The 22,695-nt window shown below is 39.1% G+C and overlaps 1 protein-coding gene across 4 annotated transcripts; it reads right to left on the bottom strand.

Moving 5' to 3' along the window:
- Positions 1 to 442: 442 nt before the first annotated feature.
- On the bottom strand, positions 443 to 21,946 carry LOC102796574 (interleukin-6 receptor subunit beta-like). Of its 4 annotated transcripts, none has more exons than XM_006792619.2 (16): positions 21,541 to 21,946; positions 16,074 to 16,346; positions 15,850 to 15,976; positions 15,572 to 15,741; positions 15,380 to 15,495; positions 13,846 to 13,872; positions 12,420 to 12,606; positions 11,445 to 11,527; positions 11,142 to 11,352; positions 10,835 to 10,999; positions 9,724 to 9,825; positions 7,515 to 7,655; positions 7,289 to 7,429; positions 3,902 to 3,986; positions 3,602 to 3,683; positions 443 to 1,454 (listed from the first exon to the last, which is right to left on the bottom strand). In XM_006792619.2, the coding sequence occupies exons 1-16, from the start codon at positions 21,593 to 21,595 to the stop codon at positions 1,044 to 1,046; spliced, it is 2,376 nt and encodes a 791-aa protein (XP_006792682.2). In that variant the 5' UTR covers positions 21,596 to 21,946; the 3' UTR covers positions 443 to 1,043. The 4 variants fall into 4 exon arrangements, with proteins under 4 accessions (XP_006792682.2, XP_006792683.2, XP_006792684.2 ...); XM_006792620.2 differs by having other exon boundaries at positions 15,850 to 15,973; XM_006792621.2 differs by lacking the exon at positions 16,074 to 16,346.
- Between the last annotated feature and the right edge of the window lie 749 nt (positions 21,947 to 22,695).

Genomic DNA, 22,695 nt, shown 5'->3' with positions numbered 1-22,695 from the left:
GGCCATTTGAATACAGGGAACTCACTGTCATGTTGAAGAAATTAGTTTGAGATGATCTGAGCTTTGTGATATCGTGCCAAAAAATGTCCCACATAACCATACGCCAGCAGCAGCAGCCTGCACCACTGATACAACCAGGATATATCCAATCCTGTTGTTTATGCCAAATTCATGCAGGAGTTGAGTGTACACCACACAACACCATAGAACACTGGTGTATGTGTGCATAATTTAGCTTGAAATATTAACACATTTTTCCCTTCCAGTCTAACAGTGCATTAGTGGAAAATATAAGTGAGCTGGCTCACTTCCTTATGAATGTGTACTGTGGTTTCTCCAATTACACTCAGTGCCATGCACATTACAAAGCCTTGCTCACACTAATATATGACTACATGCAGAATATTTCAAACATTTTGTCATCAAATAACAAAACAGGGTGTCAAGTACAACATTTATTCACTTTATTTCATACTTTTTTGTTTTTGTCTGTTTACGAGACATATGGCAAAGACGCTTCTGCGCGGTAAATATTTATCAACACAACAACAAAATTTACATTTTAATGACTCCTCCAGTTTACAAATGACACAAAGCGGTAAAGCAAAAAAAATAAATGCAGCGAGTCACACCTCAACAAACATCAAGCATATAATACATGGCTAAAATATTTACAACAAAATATCACAATACTATAATACAGACTATACATAAAACCAGGATCAGTGTCATAGCAAAGCATGTCTAGAATGCTAAATCCTGGGAACACTATATCATATTTTCAGTGGTGATAACTCATATCCTTAAATCTTTTCATCTCTTCACATTAAATGAAACCTATTCTTGCTGTACGGCTGAATACATTAAGATGACCTAATAAAGCAGCTACTACATACATAAAAACGGTTAAACATGTTTGTATCCTGTTGTTCCACAGTGCTAGGCAACTTAATGACACACACACACAGTCATATCAATCCATATCTATTTCTTTCACAGCTGACTGACTGCAAATCTATCTGCATCATTTACCTTCACTGCTCTCACCTGTTATGATCTTGTTCAATCATGTCTAATGTGACATATATGGTCTTAAGTAATGCCCTTTCTTGCTGTTTTACTGGCACATGCTTACTCGGTTTTGCAGTCTCTGGGACAGGACTCTCCACAGAACTCTGACTTCGATAGGGGTTGGCTGTGCTGCTCTCTGAGGAAATTAATGCAGTGGATTCTCCAGGAGAGGGAGGCGTCTTTGCAGGTTCAACTGGACTTTCATCCTCCGTATAAAGACCAAGACTCATTCCTGAGTTTGCGTAGTCCACTATGTATTCACTGGCTGTGTAAGTATCATCGCCTGTAACTAATGAAGGGGTAGATGTGCTCTGCGCTTTCTCTGGGTATACTGTATCACAGTGGCTTTCAGATGGATTTCTGAATGGCTGGAAGCAGATTCCCTATGGATACAAACACACAGACAGAAGGGAGCCGTAAAACAAAAAGCTAGGATGAATTACAGCAGCTTTTATATATTATCAAGACTCGGGCATGGATTGTTTCTGTAGCCAGTGAAAGCTAAACCCTACATAGACATGATAACTCAGGATAGAGGACCTCTGGAAGAGGGAAGATGTTAAAGGAGTCACAGTGCATGGACACATAAATGAGTTCAAGACAGAAACTTCAAACTATGACAAAAAACATCTGTAAAAACCAGTGTGCCGTTCCAGAAAGCAGGTTCATCAAACTCGGGAACAAAGCATAAACTCTGAGTTGCTATTAACTCAGAGAGTTGAAACAGCCCTGATTATGTTCAGCCTGAGTGAAGAATGCATGCGTGAAAGAGGATAGCAATCATCGGTGAAGCTCTGATACCAGGATTCCCCATGGCAACAGGTAAATAAAGAGCAGCACATGAATGCTTATGAATCTGGACCATGATAGCTATCATAAAAAAAACATGAGGGGAGAAAAAGGTAATTTAAAATCCTCCAACTTGAATTGTTTTAATCGCTGAAGCTCAAATTCCACCAAATTTTACATTTGATTTTTAGATCAGATTTTTCAGTTGTAATCTGACAAATTACAGAAAACAAAAACTGAAGAAATGGAGCAAACACATAAGACAGTTTATTCATGGACCTGCGATATCCGTCAGCCCAGTAAGATTGATTTTGGAGATTATCATTGGGAGTAGTTGAGGAATTTACAGACATCGCACCTTACTAAATGTTGCTCAATGTTATTTGACTGTATTTCAGTGCATGACTATACTCAAACCCAAAGTGCCATCAGAACATATTAGAGCTCTCTGCATTTATACAAACATAGCATATCAGCACAAATATTCATGTGAGTCACTGAATAGAGTCAAATGTAAGGCCATCTGCCCCTAGAGATAAAGCTAAGCCCAGCTCTAAAGTTACACACTATGTATCGCACCATCATTGCATTGTAAACGTGCATATATGGATTTGGTAATACAAAGAATGTATGCATATTTTTATACTTGAGCCTAATCTGTCTTCACTGCTAGAACTGTGACTACAAAAATACAGAACACACCAAAAATACTTGTTCAGTCAAACTAATTTCATAATACTAATTTCTGACAAACTAAAGGGATTTTTGTTTCTCCGTGGGATACTAATTTGTAGACCGTGGGATACAAATTTTTATAGTTTTTAATAAACCTGATCAGAGTGCTGAGTGCTTATTTCCAACTGGGGTTTTATGTTTTGTCAAGCCAGCTAAGGCAAAGAAAGCCTGGTTGTGTTGAACTTCCTTTATAATACAGGCCTCAGGAAGTCTGGGGGGAAACTGTTTAAGATAATATTCAGAAAACCACTTTCAGGACAACGGAAAATACCAATTATTATTTTTTATAAATCCGGCCGCCAGATTTTGGTAGTTAACTTTTTGATTAAATCACAGAATCCTTTTTCAGATCTCAGAAATTTGAGGTGAATGTGCAACGATCAAGAAAAAACATCTTAAACAGCTTTTTTCATTCAACACAACAAAGTCAGGGAGACTCAGTTTGCTGACACATATGACAAGGTAAAACAGAAAACCCTCACACTGTAAAATGTGAAATTAAAGTAAATTACCGAGTAGTCACTTTAGCAGAAATATAGAATAACATTCAGCTTCTCTACAATTCAAGAAAGCACAAACTGATGTATTTCTACCTTTTTTTGCTTGATAATGAAAAACCTACAATTTAATCATGCAACTTCTTCAGCAACATTAATGCAGATATAATGCATCCCATTGGACAGCCTCAGATAATAACACACATAGTGAAGTTAAAAACAAGCAGAGACACATGAGCACAAAGAAAATCTAGAAAACCCATGTGGACAGACACAATGACTGGACTATTTATACACCAAGGAGTGATTTGAGATTAGAAACGGGGAAAAAGACAGGACAAAAAAAAAAATCTGAAAAACTAAAAAAAGACAAATGAGAAAGCAATCTAAAAAAGTAAAAATGAGAAGAGGAAACAATAACTCAAAAGCCTAAACTACATGTGAAAATATCACCGCCCCATCCCGCAAAATTCAGCATTATAAATCAAGGGCTATGACATCCTCGTCACCTGTTGTTGACTTTGCGACGCCCAAACACCCACAGAGCTGAGGGCTGGATTTGGCACGGGCTTCTCCTGGAATTTCTTCCATCTAAACAAATAACACACATCATTAACACATCGTTAGGAAGAAATCTGTAGAAGTGTTTGGTGCCAAAAATGTAATCACAACATGACCACAATTAAGTGTCTTAACACATCAGAGCCTGTCTTCCACTATTGATGGCCTGGAAATGTTTTTGGTTCAGTGTTTGCATTCAAAAGGAGCTCATAACAAATCGTCAGTAACAAAAAGAGACTGAAACTTACTGAACAGCAAAGCATAATCCGAGAAATAACACCAGGAAGATGATAACGCTTCCAGCGACACAGAGTGGAGTAACAAGATCCGGATCTGTTAAAGACATTTCAATTGATCATTGAGCACTTTGCAGAACAGACATTAAACACTCTTAAAAAAAAATCACTGACTAGATTTATACAGTTTTAAATAACTAGTATTACCACAGCAAAGAACAAAAAAGTTCATAACATTCGGTTTAATTCAGATACTAGTCCAGTGAGTCATAACATTAGAGGTTAGGATCTTAGTTCTTAGCACGCAAACAAATATTTTGACACTGATCAACCATCGGCTGGCAATCTGTCACAGTGTCTTCTCGTGGTTGATAAATAGTTCCAAAGGGAGGCGAATCAACATCTAGACAGCTTCAGGTACTTCTTGACTGTTATCTGGGTGACGTTCTACCCAGACAGACAAGTGTTTACCGCAAGGGTGGCTCAAACCTCTTCCTCTAGCCCTCCTTGCCCTAATGAGCCAATCAACTTCACACTCAAACACTTGCTTCTCATGGTTTAAATTGCTGATATCAGCAGCAGACATAGATCATTTGTACCATTTTAAGTGTACATAAAAATAAATGACTTTAAAGTGTTGTTTATAGTAACAAAATCAAGCTTCGGTAATACCAGTTTGTGTGCAGTCATGTAAAAAATAAAGGCAACTATAAGGTTTTGTATATCAGGACATAATAAAGCAAATATCTAATCCTTACAAGGTCTCGAAATTAGGTAACTATAACCCGAGATCACCAGCAGCTCGTGACATATAACACTGTGAAATGGTCTCACAAAAGTGAAAATGAAGAAGCACTGTGTGAAAAACCGAGTATACTTTGTGACTTAGTAGCTCGTAGAACACATTTAGCAACACAAATGTGAAGTAATTGTTTTCTGTATGAATTTATCAGTCTCTCATGTCCAGTGTTGGGCAAAAAGTAATTAATTATCGTTACCAGTTACTTCTTCAAAAAAGTAACTGAGTTAGTAGCTGAGTTATAAGATTCTAAAAGTGATATATTACTAGGAAAAGTAACTATTGCATTACTTTAAAAAATGTTTAACCTTCTGGGTCCAGAGTATAATTGCCCGTTTTTGACTACTTCTGATTTTTCTGCTATTTACTTTGCCTTGTTTGGTATCATTATTTTCAGCATAACCTCACATGTCTGAATCTACAGTTATGTTTTCATTTTGACATACTGTAGTAACACAACAGATCTAAAATTAGACAAAAAACATAAAATCCGAGTAGAAAAAGTTATATTTTTTACTGTAAAAACCATAAACATGTTTAATGAATCATATTTCATAACTATAAATGCAAACATAAATTGCTAATTTTAAAATCCTATGCACAAGTTTTGCAGACAACAAAGTTATTTGCAGCCATTTACCTTTTACCTTTTTTTAAATAACAATTTCAAACTATTTAAATAACAATCAGGTGTTCTGCATTAAATAAGATGCCACACAAATTATTTGTTCCACTCCAAAAAATAATTTCTGTCCACTATAAAGGAGAACATCACAAGCCTGGTGTATCCTTCCTATACACTGTAATCTGCCTTTGGTGGCTTTCTGACGGCACCTGTAACATTCAGCAGTCGCCTCATTGTTCCCGTCAACCTGCTGCACCACGTACTTTTCTAAAAGAATGACTCAGGTTTGTAGCCCCAAAGGATACAGCCTCATTGTTTCTGCAGAGAGGTATATACTGTTTTTTCTTCATTAAATTATATACCGTAAATGCTTTACTGTTTTGTTCTAGAGAAATCTCTCTGCAGAAAAAATTAGGCTAAAAGTCATGACGTCAGTAACCATCAAGCGTTTAGAGGAAAATGCATTAAAATCAGACATGACTGTGTCGTGGAAATCAGCAAATTTCCTGTATCCTTTGGGGCAACAGACCTGAGTCACTTTCATTAGTAGTCTTAGTTATTCCGTTTTGAGTTTCTTATATTCCCCATTTAGTTTCTTGAATATTACATTTCCCCTTGTGTCTGTGTCCTTCTGTGTCCCTCTTTGTGTGTCTGTGTTTATGTGAGTTGTGTGTGTCTTTGTGTCTGGTTTCACCTCCATGAGTCTGCACCTAGGGTCCATTACTGCCTGCCTTACATGACCAGTTCATGACACCACTTTGGTTTCATCCAAAGGACAGGAAGTCTCGGTTTGTTCGGGTGCAACTTTGCATGCCTAAGCTAACTGCCATGTGCAACTCTTCTAAACAAGCCATACTTGTTCATTTTCCTAATTGCACTATCTAATTGCACACTGCATTTTGGATTATTTTTTGTTAAATAAATAATGGCACAGCATAATATGTCATGTTTTGTAGTTGCTTTAATGTTGCATTTACCTAATTTTAAGACCTACTAACAACTGCGTTACTTGTATTATATCCTGATACAAAAAAACCTGAGCTGAAAGAGGGTGTACTTTCTTGTTACCATGACTGCATGTGGAGATTCACAACCACTTAATAACCAGAGTAGTTGTTGAGTTTTAGGTTTTTGGTTCAGTTTTTGCTGTTGTGCTGAGACCACGGCAATGCCCATGGTCATAGACCTGTAGCTAATATTACAACAGCAAAGTAAATCCTGCCACGCCTTTTTGTCAGCAAAAACAATTAATATTTTATGGAAAATAAATGACACGTCATTAATTATTAAACTTTTTCTGCAGTTGTCAAGTCTGCCGTCAGCAAATAAGTGCTGTTGTGGGTCTCAGAGCAGTAAAACTGCAGCATCCTGTTTCTGACTTTCAGGAATGTTTCTATTTGTTTGCGTCCTTAGATACATGCCAAGGTAACTGCTGGAAAACACAAAGGCTTTGGATCGAGGCCATAAAGAGATTTTCTCCAAGGATCATCAAATTGTAATATTTGGCACTGATGTTGGGATTAGGCTGTTATTACTGCTATGAGTCAGTTGAGCTGTGTTTGGTTAAAGCTCGACTGTAGGAAAACACAGGTTCATGACTGGTAACAACAGCTATTGAGTTATTAAACTCACAAATGTTTTGAGTGGATTTAAATATAAAGGTTGCTAAAAAACATAAAATAAATAAAACTACACAGACATTGAATGGACTAAACTAAGCAAAAACGTTTTTTTTTTTGCTGTATTTTGTTCAATCCAGAAAACAAAACGAAAAAATAAAACTGTGTCCCTATTGACTGAAATAACAATCTTTACTGGCCTGACATGCCAAAGCATGATTATTGTGCTGATGCATCTGTTGATTATTCACCAACTTAGTATCAGGGTGGTATTGGGTGCACCAAACCAAAGATAATGTGCTCACAGGCTCATTCTGAATCATTCCTCTAAGTCAGAGCTCTTATAGACCACTTACCAAATTTTTTGGTTGTAAATTTCTCATCACTGCTTGTTGATATTCCGGTCAGAGCCCTGGCATCGACATTGACGGTGTACTGGGTGTCTGGACTCAGATCTTTCAAAGAGACGTTCCTCGTTTTGTTATCCACAGTAACATCTGGAAGAAACCCATTAAAGAAATGCTATGAATGTTGTGTTAAATGAAAGTGTGCAAACTTTGCACAAGTGCGCTGCATACTCACTGAGATACGGTCCATCCTGCGCCTTGTAGTTGACTGTATAGCTTTGAACAGCACCGCTGCATTCCTTCTGTGATTTCGTATTCCAGCTCACAAAGGCTTGTCGCTGGCCAGGTACAACTGTGATAGCAATGCTGTCTGGATCTGTAGGAGCGACAGGGGCAACATCAGCTTGGGACAGCATTTTAAAAAGTACTGTTTCAGAATGAGTCAAAAGTTGGACACACCTTCTAATTTAATGAGTTTTCTTTATATTTACTACTTTCTACATCAGGGGTGTCCAACTCCAGGCCTTTAGAGCCGGTGTCCTGCAGGTTTTGGATGTGTACGTGATCCAACACAGCTGATTTAAAAGCCTATATTACCTCCTCAACATGACGTAGTTCTCCAGAGGCCTGGTAATGAACTAATCATTTGATTCAGGTGTGTTGACCGAAGGTGAGATCTAAAACCTGCAGGACACCGGCCCTCTAGGCCTGGAGTTGCCTACCCCTATACATACTGAATACATCAAATATATGAAGCAAGCATTTATGGAATTATGTAGCAAAGAAAAAAATGATAAATAATTCTGAATATGTCTTATATTTAAGATTCTTGAAAGTAGCCACCATTTGCTTTGTTGACAGTGCTGCAAACCCTTGGCCTTCTCTCGATGAGCTGCATGATGTAGTCACCTGAAATGGTTTTCACTTCACAGGTGTGCCTCGTCAGGGTACATTTGTGGAATTTCTTGCTTTCTTAATGAGCTTGGGACCATCAGTTGGTTGGTTCCTGCAGTTGTGCAAAAACCAACCAGCTAAGTAAAGAGAAACAAAAAATAGATGTGTCCCCCAAGTGCAGTCGCCTTAAACCATCAAGCGCTACGATGAAAGTGGCTCGCATGAGGACCGCCCCAGGAAAGGAAGACCAAGAGTCACCTCTGCTGCTGAGGATAAATTCATCCGAGTCACCAGCCTCAGAAATCGCAAGTTCACAGCCCCTCAGACTAGAGCCCAGATAAATACCACACAGAGTTCCAGTAGCAGACACATCTCTACATCAAGTGTTCAGCAGAGACTGTGTGAAAGACTGTGTTAATCAGGCCTTTGTGGTCAAATAGCTGCTAAGAAACCACAACTAAGGAAAAGCAACAACCAAAAGAAATTTGTTTGGGCCAAAAAACACAAGGAATGGACATTAGACCAGTGGAAATCTGTGCTTTTATCTAATGAGTCCAAATTTGAGATCTTTGGTTCTACCCGCCATGTCTTCATGTGATGCAGAAAAGGTAAACAGATGGTCTCTACATGCATGGTTCCCACCGTGAAGCATGGAGGAGGAGGAGGTGTGATGGTGCGGCTTTACTGGTGTCACTGTTAGGGATTTATTTTAAATAGAAGGCACACTGAACCAGCATGGCTACCACAGCATCCTGCAGCGACATGCCATCCCATGTAGTTTGCGTTTAGTTGGACCATCATTTATTTTCAACAGGACAGTGACACCAAAACACACCTCCAGGCTGTGTAAAGGCTATTTGACCAAGAAGGAGAGTGATGGAGTGCTGCGCCCAATGGCCTGGCCTCCACAGTCACCTGACCTAAACCCAGTCGAGATGGTTTGGGATGAGATGGGCCGCAGAGTGAAGGCAAAAGGGCCAAAAAGTGCTCAGCATCTCTGAGAACTCCTTCAAGACTGTTGGAAAACCATTTCAGGAGACTACCTCACGAAGCTCATCGAGAGAATGCCAAGAGTGTGTGAAGCAGTAATCAAAACAAATTTTGGCTAATTTGAAGAATCTAAAATATAAAACATTTTTTTCATTATTTCACATTCTTTTGTTTTCTACTAGTACTGTCAGCATTAATCTCGTTAAAATGACGTTAACGCCATAACCGCATTAACGCAAATCTCTGTTAGTGAGTTAACGCGTCTCGCCTCATGTGAGGGCTGCACAGCATCAACGCTTCAGCGCGGTTAGCTCATTAATGCGTTAGCGCCGTGCAGCCAGTCGGTTATGGGTTGCGGTTATGGCGTTAACGTCATTTTTAACGAGATTAACGCTGACAGCACTATTTTCTCCATAATTCCATATGTGTTTATTCATAGTTTTGTTGCCTTCAGTGAGAACAATGTAAATAGTCATGAAAATAAGGAAAAATCATTAAATGATAAGGTGTGTCCAAACCTTTGCTGGTAGTGTATATATCCAAACATCTGAATTACGTACCTCCAAAACTGGAGCAAACATGAAGGACTTTTGTGCCATGACCTGTCTTGTCACCAAAGAGGGGCGTTACTGTGATATTATATGGCTTTTTTCCCTGGAGGCCTGTAAGAGAGGGGGAAGACTAGTCTGAAAACTGATGACAGAGAACTAGCAAGTGAGTGCTACAGCATACTTGTTTAGCTTTTTAGCCACACAGCTCAACAGTGATTACGTGCATCCCTTAGAGGAGTTTTGTGCTGCTACTGCCAAATTTGAATTTTTTCTATGCTTTATATGATACCGCCTTTAATATTTTATATGTATCCATTTTAGCTGGAAGCCTATCAAGAGTATAACTAAAGTACCAAAAGCTGTGTAATCTAAACATACCAAAGCTCCAAGTGCACCAAGTGAAGTGGTTCTTATGATCTGTTTATATGATGAAATGCTTCCTAGGATTAGTATCTATTATAATCTAGTATACTTTTCAGATTTAATATGTGTGCAACAATGGATAAGAATGATTTATTTGTTTTAACAGTTACGTTTATAATTAAATAGTTTAGTTCATCTGTTTTCTCTTCTGAGGTTTGAAGACATCCAAAGAGTTATGAGAGAAGATTTGAGAAGCCCTGAGATGACTACAGGGTTAGGAATGTAGAAAAAATAAAAGTGGGGACACTAAGAAAGGCACTTGGGTGAGAACTGTGATAAACAAGAAAAAATTAAGTAATAGCTTCACAATAGCACGTGGAACCAGACCTTCACAGAAACATTGTGAGTAAATCTATTTAGCCTGACTGTTCCTCTGCTTGCTTAAACACAACTGAGCACAAAGAAACACCGCAAACTGCAACACATCTTAGGACACAGTTTTCAAGAAATAACTGTTTTTCTGTAGAATGTATAATGGATTACAGAGCAGCTTTTAACATCTATCTCACCCAGACTATGCATAATTTGCCACACCCATGAACCAATAATGCTGGAAGATAAGACACAAATGGATCATGTCTTTGCCGATAAACCGGCATGACTCAGATTCCAGCCACAAGGCTCCCTTGGAATTTATTAAACATCCATCTATCAGCCTGTCATCAATTTACCGTTATCACACTGCTCTCTAACGTACCGCTGAGTGTTACATTTGTGTATTCGCTCTCTTTCCAGTGGTACTGACTTCCATCCTGGGTCCAGTCAATTTTATACCCACTGACTGGCTGCATAGGAGCCATCCAGCTGACATTAATAACGTTGTCATCAGATAAGGTCTGGATGTTGGTAACTTGAGGAAGGCCTGCCGATTAGATAAAGTGAAAGAAAAAAGAAGCAAATTGCTTGACAACACAGCAAAGCCTTTGTCCATTAAACTGAAGCAATCTGGTACATCAATAATAATTGCCCATTAAAAATGCTCAGTAAATAGCATTTAAACTTACTCTCTCCAACGGCCGGAACATAAACTGACTTCACCACAAGAACTTCTTTATTCTGGAAGACTGTGAGATTTATTCTGTCTGCATCTTGGTTTACAACAACATCACAAGTTGTGTTGCCACGGAAGGTATAATTCCCTCCAGTCATGTGTTCACTGTCATGAGTTTGTTTTATGGTGTAAGTAAATGTGCCTCCACAGTCTTTAGGAATACCCTGTGTGGATAATTTGAAGCTTGTCACATAAAAAAATAGACAGAACATACAGAAATCTGCTGTTTAAAGACACCAATGAGATATTTCCTTACCGTCCACATGACACGGACTTTTCTAAGTCCATTTTCTTCCAGTTCAGACACTTTTCTCCACAAGCGCAGGTTGACATGATTCTCTGTAAAAGGTCAAAATACAAAAAACTATTTTACGCAGGCAGGAATATTATTATATTTGAAAACTGTCAACGGTTTTGGTCTGAAGCCAAGAAAAGAGAAAGCAGTGTGCCTGTTCACACGTTAAATAATATCCTGGAGCTCATGGAAACAAATACGTGTTTCCAGCGAATAATTCAATCATCCATCCACTTTGTGAACTGCCTCTCCAGTTCAGGGTCACGGAGGGAGCTGGAGCCTATCCAAGCTCTCTCAATGTGAGCTGTGGGGTACGTCAAAGACCGCAAGTCCATCGCAGTTCATTATTTTTAGTAATTCTGCTGCAGAAGTTGTAGACTGACCCTCATCTTCGTGTTACATGCCATCGGTTCTCTGGAGGTATTTTTTTTTTAACACTACAGTCATATTACACAGCATAAAAGACTAAACTTTTGACTTTGTATTATCACATTCAAGTCCAAACCTGCAACTCAAAATGTTTCAGACTTCATTCCTTTAACATTCCTTGATAATGTTCCCTCTCAGGGCCTCAAACCTAAGGTGGCCCCTAGAGACAAAGCATGTACAAAATCCAAAACACATGCAAACTCCAAAACACTTACAAAATCCAAAACACTTACAAAATCCAAAACACTTACAAAATCCAAATCACATGCAAACTCCAAAACACAACGGAAGTGTTCCAGGACGCTAGGGGCAGTGTTGAGCTCGATTTGCAAAATAAACGGTTTGTTGCAAACACATGGGCTGTATCCCAATTCAGGTGCCAGTGTTTTGGGGTAGGCTGTTGATTTTCTTTACTCATTTCAGAGATCTTGAACCCCCCCCCCCCCCCCCCCCCCCCACCACCACCACCACCACCAATGTTCAGCACAAAGTTACACCCATGCTTACTGTTTAGTTTGGTCACATATAGTATTTCCTTGCTCCAGTCACTCCAGATGGCCTTCCCCAAAACACAGCGCACTGAAAAGCTGTAGGTACTGCAGGAATCCACATTGTTGATCGTGATGGACCCATTAGCTTCATCATTTAGTAGACAATATGGTCTTGTATTGTTTCCAGTCTCACTGTGGTCACACTAGGAGAAACATACATTTCTTCTTAGGAACATCACTTCACTTCTAAAATATACTCAAAGCTTTTACCAACAGTCACTAAATTTATAGGGTGCATGTTTAAAAAGAATCGAGATTTATAAAGGTTTGTTTTTTATTTTGTTGAATTGATTATCCAGGGAAAAAAATCCATGCAACAAGGAACTTTTTTGAAGTTGAGGAGTTTTAGATTTCTTTTTAAATAATTTATTACTTTAAGTAAAATACTTTTCTTGCCAAATGCCACCACTGTTTGCCAGAAGTCATCCTTTAGCTGAATGTTTTTATTTGTTAAAAGTAATGTTTAATCTTATCTAAAGATAATTAATTGTAACTTAATTAAAAGGAAAATTATAATATTAGTATTATAATATTTTTTAATTCTTAGAAACGTTTCGAATCAAATCGCTGTCAAAATTGAATGCTGAAAATATTTTATAATGAAGTTAAAAATGAATATACTGAGAAATCAATTGTGTCAGTTATGGATACAGCCTAAATATTCAGCTATAGAAATATCACATGCTGCTTATTTATTTTCTATTTGTTTCTTCCAACTAACACAGTATGTCCATTATGTCCCTCGTTTATGGCGGGATTTACGTTCAAAAAATAACCCGCGATAGGTGAAATCCGCGAAGTAGCCAACTTTGTTTTGTTTTTACAATTATTATAAATGTTTTAAGGCTGTAAAAACCCCTCACTACACACTTTATACACTTTTCTCAGACAGGCATGAACATTTTCACACTTTTATCTCTTGTTTAAACACTCTCAAAGTTCAAACCTTCGTAGAAAAATAAGCTCAGTATTATAGAATGAATGACGGTGCAAAAACATTTTGTCAACATTGTTGAGTTTGTTGGGGAGAAAACTTACAAACATACAGTACAGCTCTTCAGAGTCACACTGCTACTGATTGAAGATTTAAGTACATTTGACTAACTGAACGCATTCTGTACTGTACAGGAGACACAGCACGAGATTGATTGATAATGGTCTACAGCCAATCAGGACGCAGAACACAATGTGCTGCAAAACAGCGAGGCTGCGAAAGGTGAACCGCATTATAGTGAGGGACCACTGCATATGATTTTTAGGTGATTACAGGTTATCTAATTTGAGTTTTACCTTCACTACCTGTGCAGCAAATGTGTTTTTATTTCTGCATTCCTCAAATAGCACAGAGATTAGAGGTTTGAGATAAGCCAGCTTTTCCTTACCTCGACAATTTCTCCTCCAGCTAAAACCTGGAAGTGAAACAAGTCCCCAGTTAGCCATGAAGGGTTAAATATTGCAAGCATGTTGGCAGAAACAAAAAGAGCTTATATAGTGTCTACACAAATTAATGTATTTTATTTTCCATTCCAAGGCTTTATAGCATTTATGTATTATTCACATTATTTACTTGGGTTTTAGCAGGTCTCAATGTCTCACACCTTATTCATGCCATTGAACAGCCATGTGATTTTATTTCAGGAAGTTGGGAGGAAGCAGACAATTCCACAGGAAGAGTCTTTTGTTTTCAACTACTGTATCAGGTAGCAAGGGAGTGTAAACAGCTGTGCACTGCCTTCTGTTTCTGTAGAAGGTATTTAAACCCAGGGCTGTTCTGGGTTCAGGAGAGACTCTGCTGGTCATTTGCCCCGCGATGGCTGCTCCCACCAAGCTTGCGTTTTTTGTTATTTTTGATTAAAGGATGCTAGCTACGCTCACCATTTGTCTGTGGGCTTTATTAAGTTAAACTTCCACAACACATGAGATGAAATAAGTACAGCCCAGGATTTAATAGCTTGTAGAACAAACTTTAACAGCAACAAGTCGAAGTAACCATTTTCTGTTTGACTTCATCAGTCTCTCACATGCTTCTCACATTGCTTCATTGAGGTTTGTGGGAATTTGTCTCGTAATGTCCCGCCGCAGCATTTCAGTCAGATGGACTGGACATTGAGTGTGTCATTGCAACAGCTTTATTCATTTCTTTTTCAGAGAAATTCAGCCATTCTTGTGTAGCTCTGCTGCTGTCCTTGGGATCACTGTCCTGTTGCACATGCCCGGTTCCAGCAAAGCTTGAACTATCAGATATACTCGTCCCATCTGATGGGACTAGTTCATAGTTGACTCAATGACTACAAGGGGCCCAGGTCCTGTGACAGCTGCTATGAGCTGTTTGTGCTGATATGTTGTGTTTGGTGGTCTTGTGCATTATGGCCAAACATTTTTGTGCTGCTATGTTCCTTTTAGAGAGAAGATGCTTTCTCTTGGCATCCCTTCCAAACAAGTCTTACTTGTTCAGTCGTTTTCTAATTTTGCTGTCATTAAGTTTAAAATTTCACATGCTAACTGACTCCTGAAGAGTCCTTTCAAAGTTTGACCTGGAGGTGAATTTACTTGGAAATTAATTCCTAGAAAGACTGTCTGATTATGTTAGTGCTAGTTACACTTGCTCATCAGTTAATCTAGTGCATTTGCATAGCAGCATCAGGCTGCTGCTTACTCTCTTAATTCCAGTGGGAGAATTTGTTTTTGACATGACTGTAGAGCGAGATGACACATTTTTTGGGACTTCCTTTTTATTTTGTCTTCCTGGAAATCTGTTTATGTAACTTGCTGTTTAATGTATGAAAATGACGTAACTTGTGGTTATCGTCATTGAAACTGTTGTGTTTCATTCAGCATTTTTATGGCAGTGTCGTAACTAATTCTTGTTATTGCTTCAAAGTGAGCAGCTGTGCATGTAATGAAAGAGCAACGTACCTTCCTGCATTTGACTTCACAGCGACCCGGCTTTAAAGGAGAAAGTCGTCGCCATTTAACTGAGAGAGAACCTGCAGAGTCAGTCACCGCTAGGTCCTTTGGGGGAAGACTTTTACCTGAGTAGCAGACATTTCAACATCATCAAAAACATTCATAAATATAGTTATATGCAATGCAATCCATGTCACTTACTTATGTCATGTAGCGCAAATGTACGAGGCTCAGAGGAAACATTCCAGTGATGAGTTGTGGCTTTCACGGTAACAGTGATGTTGTCATCTCGAAGTGTGTATAGTTCTGTGAGTGTGCATGTTGTTTTCTTCGAGTGGCATTGTAAAATTTCCTTTTGTTTATAAAAAACACTGAAGGAAAGAAAAATCTATTAAATAATTTAAGAAGCATTAAAACAAAGGGGAAAAAAAAATCTACATTAGTTGTTATACACAAGAGAAAGAAAATACAAAACTTACCTCTCTACGGTATAGTTCACTGGGGGATTCATGTGATGCTCCCATGTGCATGTGAGGCTGTCTAAGCTACCGCTTTCCTCTTGATTAAGCTTATACTGGACGCATGAAATATTTCTGGGTTTTGCTGCTGAAGAGAAATTAAGTTATTAATGTCCTACATTTCCCTTTAATGCAGGAATGCTCAACTATATTTATGTTGGTAATGGAAGAAAATGACTTCTTACAGTACGTTTCTATAATGGTGCCTCCAATGACTTGCTGAGTATCTGCAGTATAGCACTGCAATGTCGCACGAGGGTGAGTGAAATTTCTGAGTGACAAGACTGTGTGTGTGCGGTTCAACATGCTGGACAGGCTATCATCAATGCGATCGTTGTTCAGTTTCCAGTAGATTTTGCTCGTGCCATCACACGCGCTCTGACATGTTATTGTGATGTTCTCTCCCGCTTTGATGTATGGATCTTTAGGGTAAACACTGCAGGTGTTGCTGTTGGGGCCTGGAGGAAATGATCATTTTAATTAAGGTAATTGAAAAAAAACCTCTTTTGTCTCTGTAGCAAAAACTGAAGCCGGCAGATGGATTGCTTAGGTTATCAGATGCATAGAAACAGGGAAAACAGCTGGCTCACAGAAAGCACTAAAGCATAGGAAAAAAGCGCTTGCATGAATGGGTGTCTTGGTCTCGTCCGTGCCCACTCCGGGTCAGGGACCAGACCCTGCCCCAAGTGGAGGAGTTTAAGTATCTCGGGGTCTTGTTCACGAGTGATGGGAGAAGGGAGCGGGAGATCGATAGACAGATTGGTGCAGCGGCTGCAGTGATGTGGACACTGTACCGGTCTGTTGTGATGAAGAGAGAGCTGAGTGTAAAGCTCTCAATTTACTGGTCGATCTACGCCCCTACCCTCACCTATGGTCACGAGCTGTAGGTAGTGACTAAAAGAACGAGATTGCGAATACGAGCGGTAGAAATGGGTTTCCTCCGAAGGGTGGCTGGCCTCTCCCTTAGAGATAGGATGAGAAGTTCAGCCATTCGGGAGGGGCTCAGAGTAGAGCCGCTGCTCCTCCACATCGAAAGGAACCAGTTGAGGTGTTTCGGGCATCTGGCAAGGATGCCTCCTGGGCACCTCCTGGGTGATGTGTTCCAGGCATGTCCCACTGGGAGGAGGCCCCCGGGGCAGACCTAGGACACGCTGGAGAGATTATATCTCTCGGCTGGCCTGGGAACGCCTTGGTGTTCCTCCGGGTAAGCTGGAGGAGGTGGCTGGGGAGAGGGAGGTCTGGGCTTCTCTGTTTGGGCTGCTGGACCCACGACCCGGCCCCGGATAAGCGGTAGAAAATGGATGGATGGATGTGAACGGGTGACTGAGGCATGTCGTAGAGTGCTCAGGTAGAGTAGAAAAAACGATCTATAAGGACCACTTCATTTTATTCTTTTTATTTCCTCCAGCAGTCAACTTCTAAATTCGTCTTCTCTGATTATGTCTCATTGAGTCCATGTGTCTTGGTTTTATCTAACTCATCATCTTTTCTTACCCCTTTCCTCACCTGTGTCCCCGTGTCTGTCTGGTCTCTCAGTGTGCTCACCTTTCTGTCATTGTGTCAAGCCTGCGCATTTGTGTTTTGTTTTTTCCGCTTTTATTTTGGTGTCTGTTCTTACTTGTATCTTGTGTGTAGTTCTATTTCCTTTGTCAGTTGTAATGAGCCCCAGCTGTGATCCCACCTGTTTCCCTTCCCTTCATTATTCTGTGTGTATATATTGTCTCAGTTCTTCCTCTTGGCTGTGTCCTTGCTTCTTGTTGATTTTCCCTTTTTAAAGAGTGTATTTCTTATTTTTTAACCTGCATTATTTTGTGGTTAGTTGAAGTTCAGCAATAAAGCTGCTTGTTAGTTTTAACCCTTGTTTCTGAGTGCTACATTTGGGTCTGACTCCTTACTGCAACAATACCAGCCTTGACTGTTTGTTCACTTTTTCACTTTTTTTTTGTATTTAGCCCACACTTCCTCTTGTACAGAGGGTTTTTTTACACTTGGGTTGGGTCATAGTCTGCTTCTCTGAGAATACGAGGTTCTTCTTACCCAGCTTCCTTTCTTTTTCTTGAACCAATTCTCATTTCTTCATATTTTTGCTTCCAGGAAATCAGACTTTGTCATTTTTCTTTAAAAAAAAAAAAAAAAGGAATAGTTCTCTAGGTTTTTGGAAAGTCTTAAAAACACAGTCTGACAGGCATAAAATAGGATTTTGCATCAACCAGTTGGTTCCCAAAGAGCGAATTAGTCGAAACCTCTGCATATGTCAGCATGGTGTGCAGTGTGTCCTTAAAAGTAACTGAGGAAAAAAGAAGAAGTGGCAAGCAGTAAAAAAGATACTCTGCAGCACATGATCACATGAACGCGACCTCATGAAAGAGGAAAAAAGTTAACAAAAACCTGAAAAATGATCTGAGATGTGAACCCAAACACAGAAAAATACCACTAAATTTTGATCCACCATGAAGTATCATCTGGAAAGCACCTGACTGGAAATGGCTTCATTATTTAACCTGACAATAATCCCAAATACACCAATGCAGTGAAAGCATACCAGGATATAAAAACACACAATGTAGCACTATCATTCATGGATCGGCCTCAACTTTATCGAGCAGTGTGGGATCGTCTTGACACAGAACAGAACAAAAAGGCAGCCGACATCCAAAGGAGAGCTTTGAATGTTCTTCAAGGAGCCTGGAGAATTATTCCTAAAAGCTTGGGCTGTGCTGAAAAATAAAGGTGGTCATACCAAATATTGACTTTTAAGCTTGTTATTTCCCCATTTTCTCAAGAAAATGGCTTGAGACTTTTGCTCACTTAACTGTAATCTAATCCCACTTCTTAGTCCAACACAATTTTAAATCAGCAGAAAAATCTGTGCAAACTGGAGACTGACTGCGATACAAGAGAAAGTTTTGTTAATTAGGCTTTGCATCTTATGCAAAGATTTAAATGTAATAAAGTTATGATCGCTAAAAATGTTAAAACATTAATCTATTGCATTTGAAATGCAAAAATAACCAGTGTAACATCCAGAATAATGCAAAGCTATCAAGCTGTTCTTGCACTGTTTGCTGCAACGTAGAAGTTTCGCAACTGAGATGAATGAGCCAATCAAGTATGTCAGCAGCCTAAAACGAATACGATATGATACACAAGACTTTCTTTGATGACTCATTCTGTAATTTCATCAAAGTTACACCATAGCACCATGCCGTCCATGCCCAGGTTAGTTTTCTTACCTGGAAAAACTCATCATGCTTATTCCATCCTCTAATGCGATGACTTTATAGCTTGCTCACAACTTTACTTAATTTGGCATGCTTGTGCAAGTTGCTTTAGCTATAACATTTGAAGCTTATTTTTTGATGACCAGAAGTTTCAATTTTAGACAGCCAGCATTGAATCAGGTGGTTTTTGTTTTGTTTTTGTTTTTTTAATGAGTCTTAACCGTGATCATCCTGAAAAGCTCAATCATCAATCAGCAGGATGGACATATCTTCAGTATTTTAAACAGTTTTTACTGCCATGTCTGTGTTAACTGGAGGCATTCTGATGAGTTATAGCAGGAAAATCCCAGGTGTTCCTAGCTACAGTAAGACAAGCAGCATAGCAGGCCAGTAATGCCATAACCCTGGAAACAATAACACTTAATTGGAATGCAATAGCTTACGCTTTGAAAACCTACCCATGATCCACTTCTCAACAAACGTTTGTGAAAAATGCATTTTTGCTTGTTTTTGTGTAGACTAAGCCTTACATCCTTAGAGAAGCTTATAGTTGGTTAAAAAAAAAGATTATTGTTTGGGCACTGAGAGTAGAGAATAGACAGAGTCTGGGGTGGTCCAGGGCCCAATCACAATCAATGACTTAAATAATGTAAATCTAGAAGCCTGTGAACCTTTATTTAGATCAGAAAGCAGTTTAGTCAGATTCCCACAATGTCTCATTTCAAGTTCCTACGCCTGATCCTCATCCTTGCATCTGTAACATACTGCAGAATGCCTCAGGGGGAATTCATGGAAAGTATGCTATCAATTCACAATACTTTCTGTTAGTGCTCACTAACACTTTCAGGTTTAAAGCTTATTAAGTGAAGCAGCCACAGAAAGATTTCAGTTCACATTAACGGTACATGAGCTGTTTGAGATTCATTATTACAAATAATAGCATCGTGACGATCTGACACGGCCCTGAGTCTGCTATATAAACAAGATGACATGCTCCAAACAGCAGCATCTCTTACACCATCATCAATTATAAAGAAAAATTTCTGAGAAATTTCTGTGAAAACTATGATCCCTGGTGCTATGACTAATAATAATAATAATAATGGATTAGATTACGCACATTGGACTCACATTGAGTGACTGAACAATAACAAACTAAATCTTCAAAATTCCTCTGAACAGGTGTGATGTCTGAAACGTGTATTGCACTGCATCTGGTTTGAATCAAGCTGCTTTTCTCATGCGTAGCACCATATGTACCCTGTTCCCTGACTTCCAAGAGATCAGGGCCGCCTGTGGTGGCATGACAGAAACACAACCTTAGCATTACTTACTGTACAATATAAAGTGCCTTGAGGCGACTGTTGTTGTGATTTGGCGCTATATAAATACAATTGAATTGAATTGAAACATTAACAAATAATTTCATAGTAGTTTTATAAAACCGGTGAAGAATATTATGCCAGAGTTAATACATATTTTTACCTTTGATTCATGGTGTTTGAGTCCCATGAATCAATGAGACTATCGGAGGTCTCCCTGGCCCACTGGAGGTACCTCACCCTCAAGTTGGGAAATATATGTATAAAGACTTGTTAATAGTTTGTAATGTAGTTTGGATAGTTTAGATTATTTAGCACATTTTTCCTGATAAAACTGTTACACTGAAGAAGGATGGGCTAGTTTTACAATATTTAATTGTTGTGTTGTTACTTTAACTTATCTAAAAAGGACAATGCAATCATCTGTTATAAAGAAAAGCAACAGACCATTAGAGGAGTTCCCAGAATAGGTGTAACCTTGTACAAGTTAGAAAGGAAAAGCACTGTAACTTTTCAATCTGATTAGATTTGTTATTGCATAAGTTTATTTTTTTTCTCTTCTAGTCCTCATGGAAAATATTTAGACAAGCAGGGACACTTCCATGTAGAATATTTGTTGATTTTCAGTAATCGGAGAAGGATTGTCAAACATTTCATCAGGTTCTGCTCACTTTGGTTAAAAAATGAGGTGTTTTCTTAAATCAGTGGAGCCACATATGGTTACCACCTGTCCGGATCTTTGCTTTTAGAAGAAAAATTTGTCATTCTTAGTAATGCATACTTAAACAGAAATAACACCATTCAAAGCAAAACACTGATACAGTTAACAAGTTTAGGATTCTGATCTTGTTTCAGATCATAATTATTTAAAATGCTGGAGGTTATTATTCTTTCAAAGTGAGAATATTTGTAGGTAAATTTGGGTTTTTATTTATTTCAAATAAAGCACACATGCAAGAGTAGCTACCCTTCTTAACTGAAAGTAGAACAAAAAAATGGGCATTTCCCATAAAGCCCAGAACTGAGTTTTATCGCTCAGCATATCTGGAAATCCCTTTAATACTTTTTTTTCCAACTATGCGACGCATAAAATGCTAAAATTGACTTACCAGCACGAATGGATGAGATTCCAGCCAGGATAAATATAAGTTGGAAAGTGTACATCTTTTTATCCTGTAATCAGACCTCAGGCAAATCCGCTGTTCAAATGCATTTAGAGCTGACAGTTATTCCGCTGAGCAACACAGAAGCACTCCAACGGCTTCAACCGAGGCTGTTATGATAGACGGCACCCGACCCTCCGCCACATTTTCCTAACTAACGCTTTATTTCAGCCATCATGTAACAGGAACTGAAGCAAACCCTGAACTGAACAGGAGGTATTACCCAACTGGAAAGACAGAGAGATAAAGAGGAAGTGAAGTAACTCCTCAACCGCCTTCAAACTTTGATTATTTCAGTCTGTTATTATCTTGGCGACGTGAAAGGGAGCTCATTTAAATACCTCCTCGCTCGGGAGACACGCGAACCACACGTGACTGCCGGTAAATCAGTTCGTATAATCTGACGCGCAGCCAATAGCAGCAGAGCATTTTATGACCTGGACATCAGCAACATTCTCAAAAGCAGAGTTAATTGGGTTTTTTTTCCCCCTCTCATTAGTTTTTATTGAGTTATGTTTCAGTTTCCAGGCTTGTGTCTGTCAGGCAGATGTGGTGTTTAAAGGACGCTCAGTTGGTACTAAGGGTTCCAAAATGCTCCAAGAAAATATCCCCCACACCATTACACGACCACCAGCAGCCTGAACCACTGACCGATCCAGGATCAATCCAGGATTTCATGTCATGTTATATTCTGAATGTTGTAGTAGAAATTGAGGCAGGCAGACAGAGTGCTCTCGTACTCTGGGGCCTCTGGATGTCTGGAGCCTGGATCTTCTCCATGCATGCTTCATGCCCTGGGGGACAGGGCTATGGCTCCCTACACGCTCTAGCAGATCATTACATGGAGAAACCTTTTGAATACAAGCGCGCTCATCCACAAAGGTGTGCACACAGGCGCACACAGGTGTTCACTGTTCATAGACACAAACCACACCTTTCTTGGCTGCTACCTTAAAGCACATTGTGCGCTGTCGGTCCTGCGTGCTGGATAACAACATTCATCATTTAGTATTTACTGTTATTTATACTTAGCTGGATTAATGCGATGGCATTGTGTTTATTATGCTGCTCTCTCTCTCTTTTTTTTGGCTTATTTTCCCT

The sequence above is a fragment of the Neolamprologus brichardi genome, chromosome 15 (assembly GCF_056152115.1).
Source record: "Neolamprologus brichardi isolate AB-2024 chromosome 15, ASM5615211v1, whole genome shotgun sequence".
NCBI lineage: Eukaryota > Metazoa > Chordata > Actinopteri > Cichliformes > Cichlidae > Neolamprologus > Neolamprologus brichardi.
The sequence above is the reverse complement of the archived record's forward strand: the minus strand, read 5'-3'. Positions and strand labels throughout refer to the sequence as shown.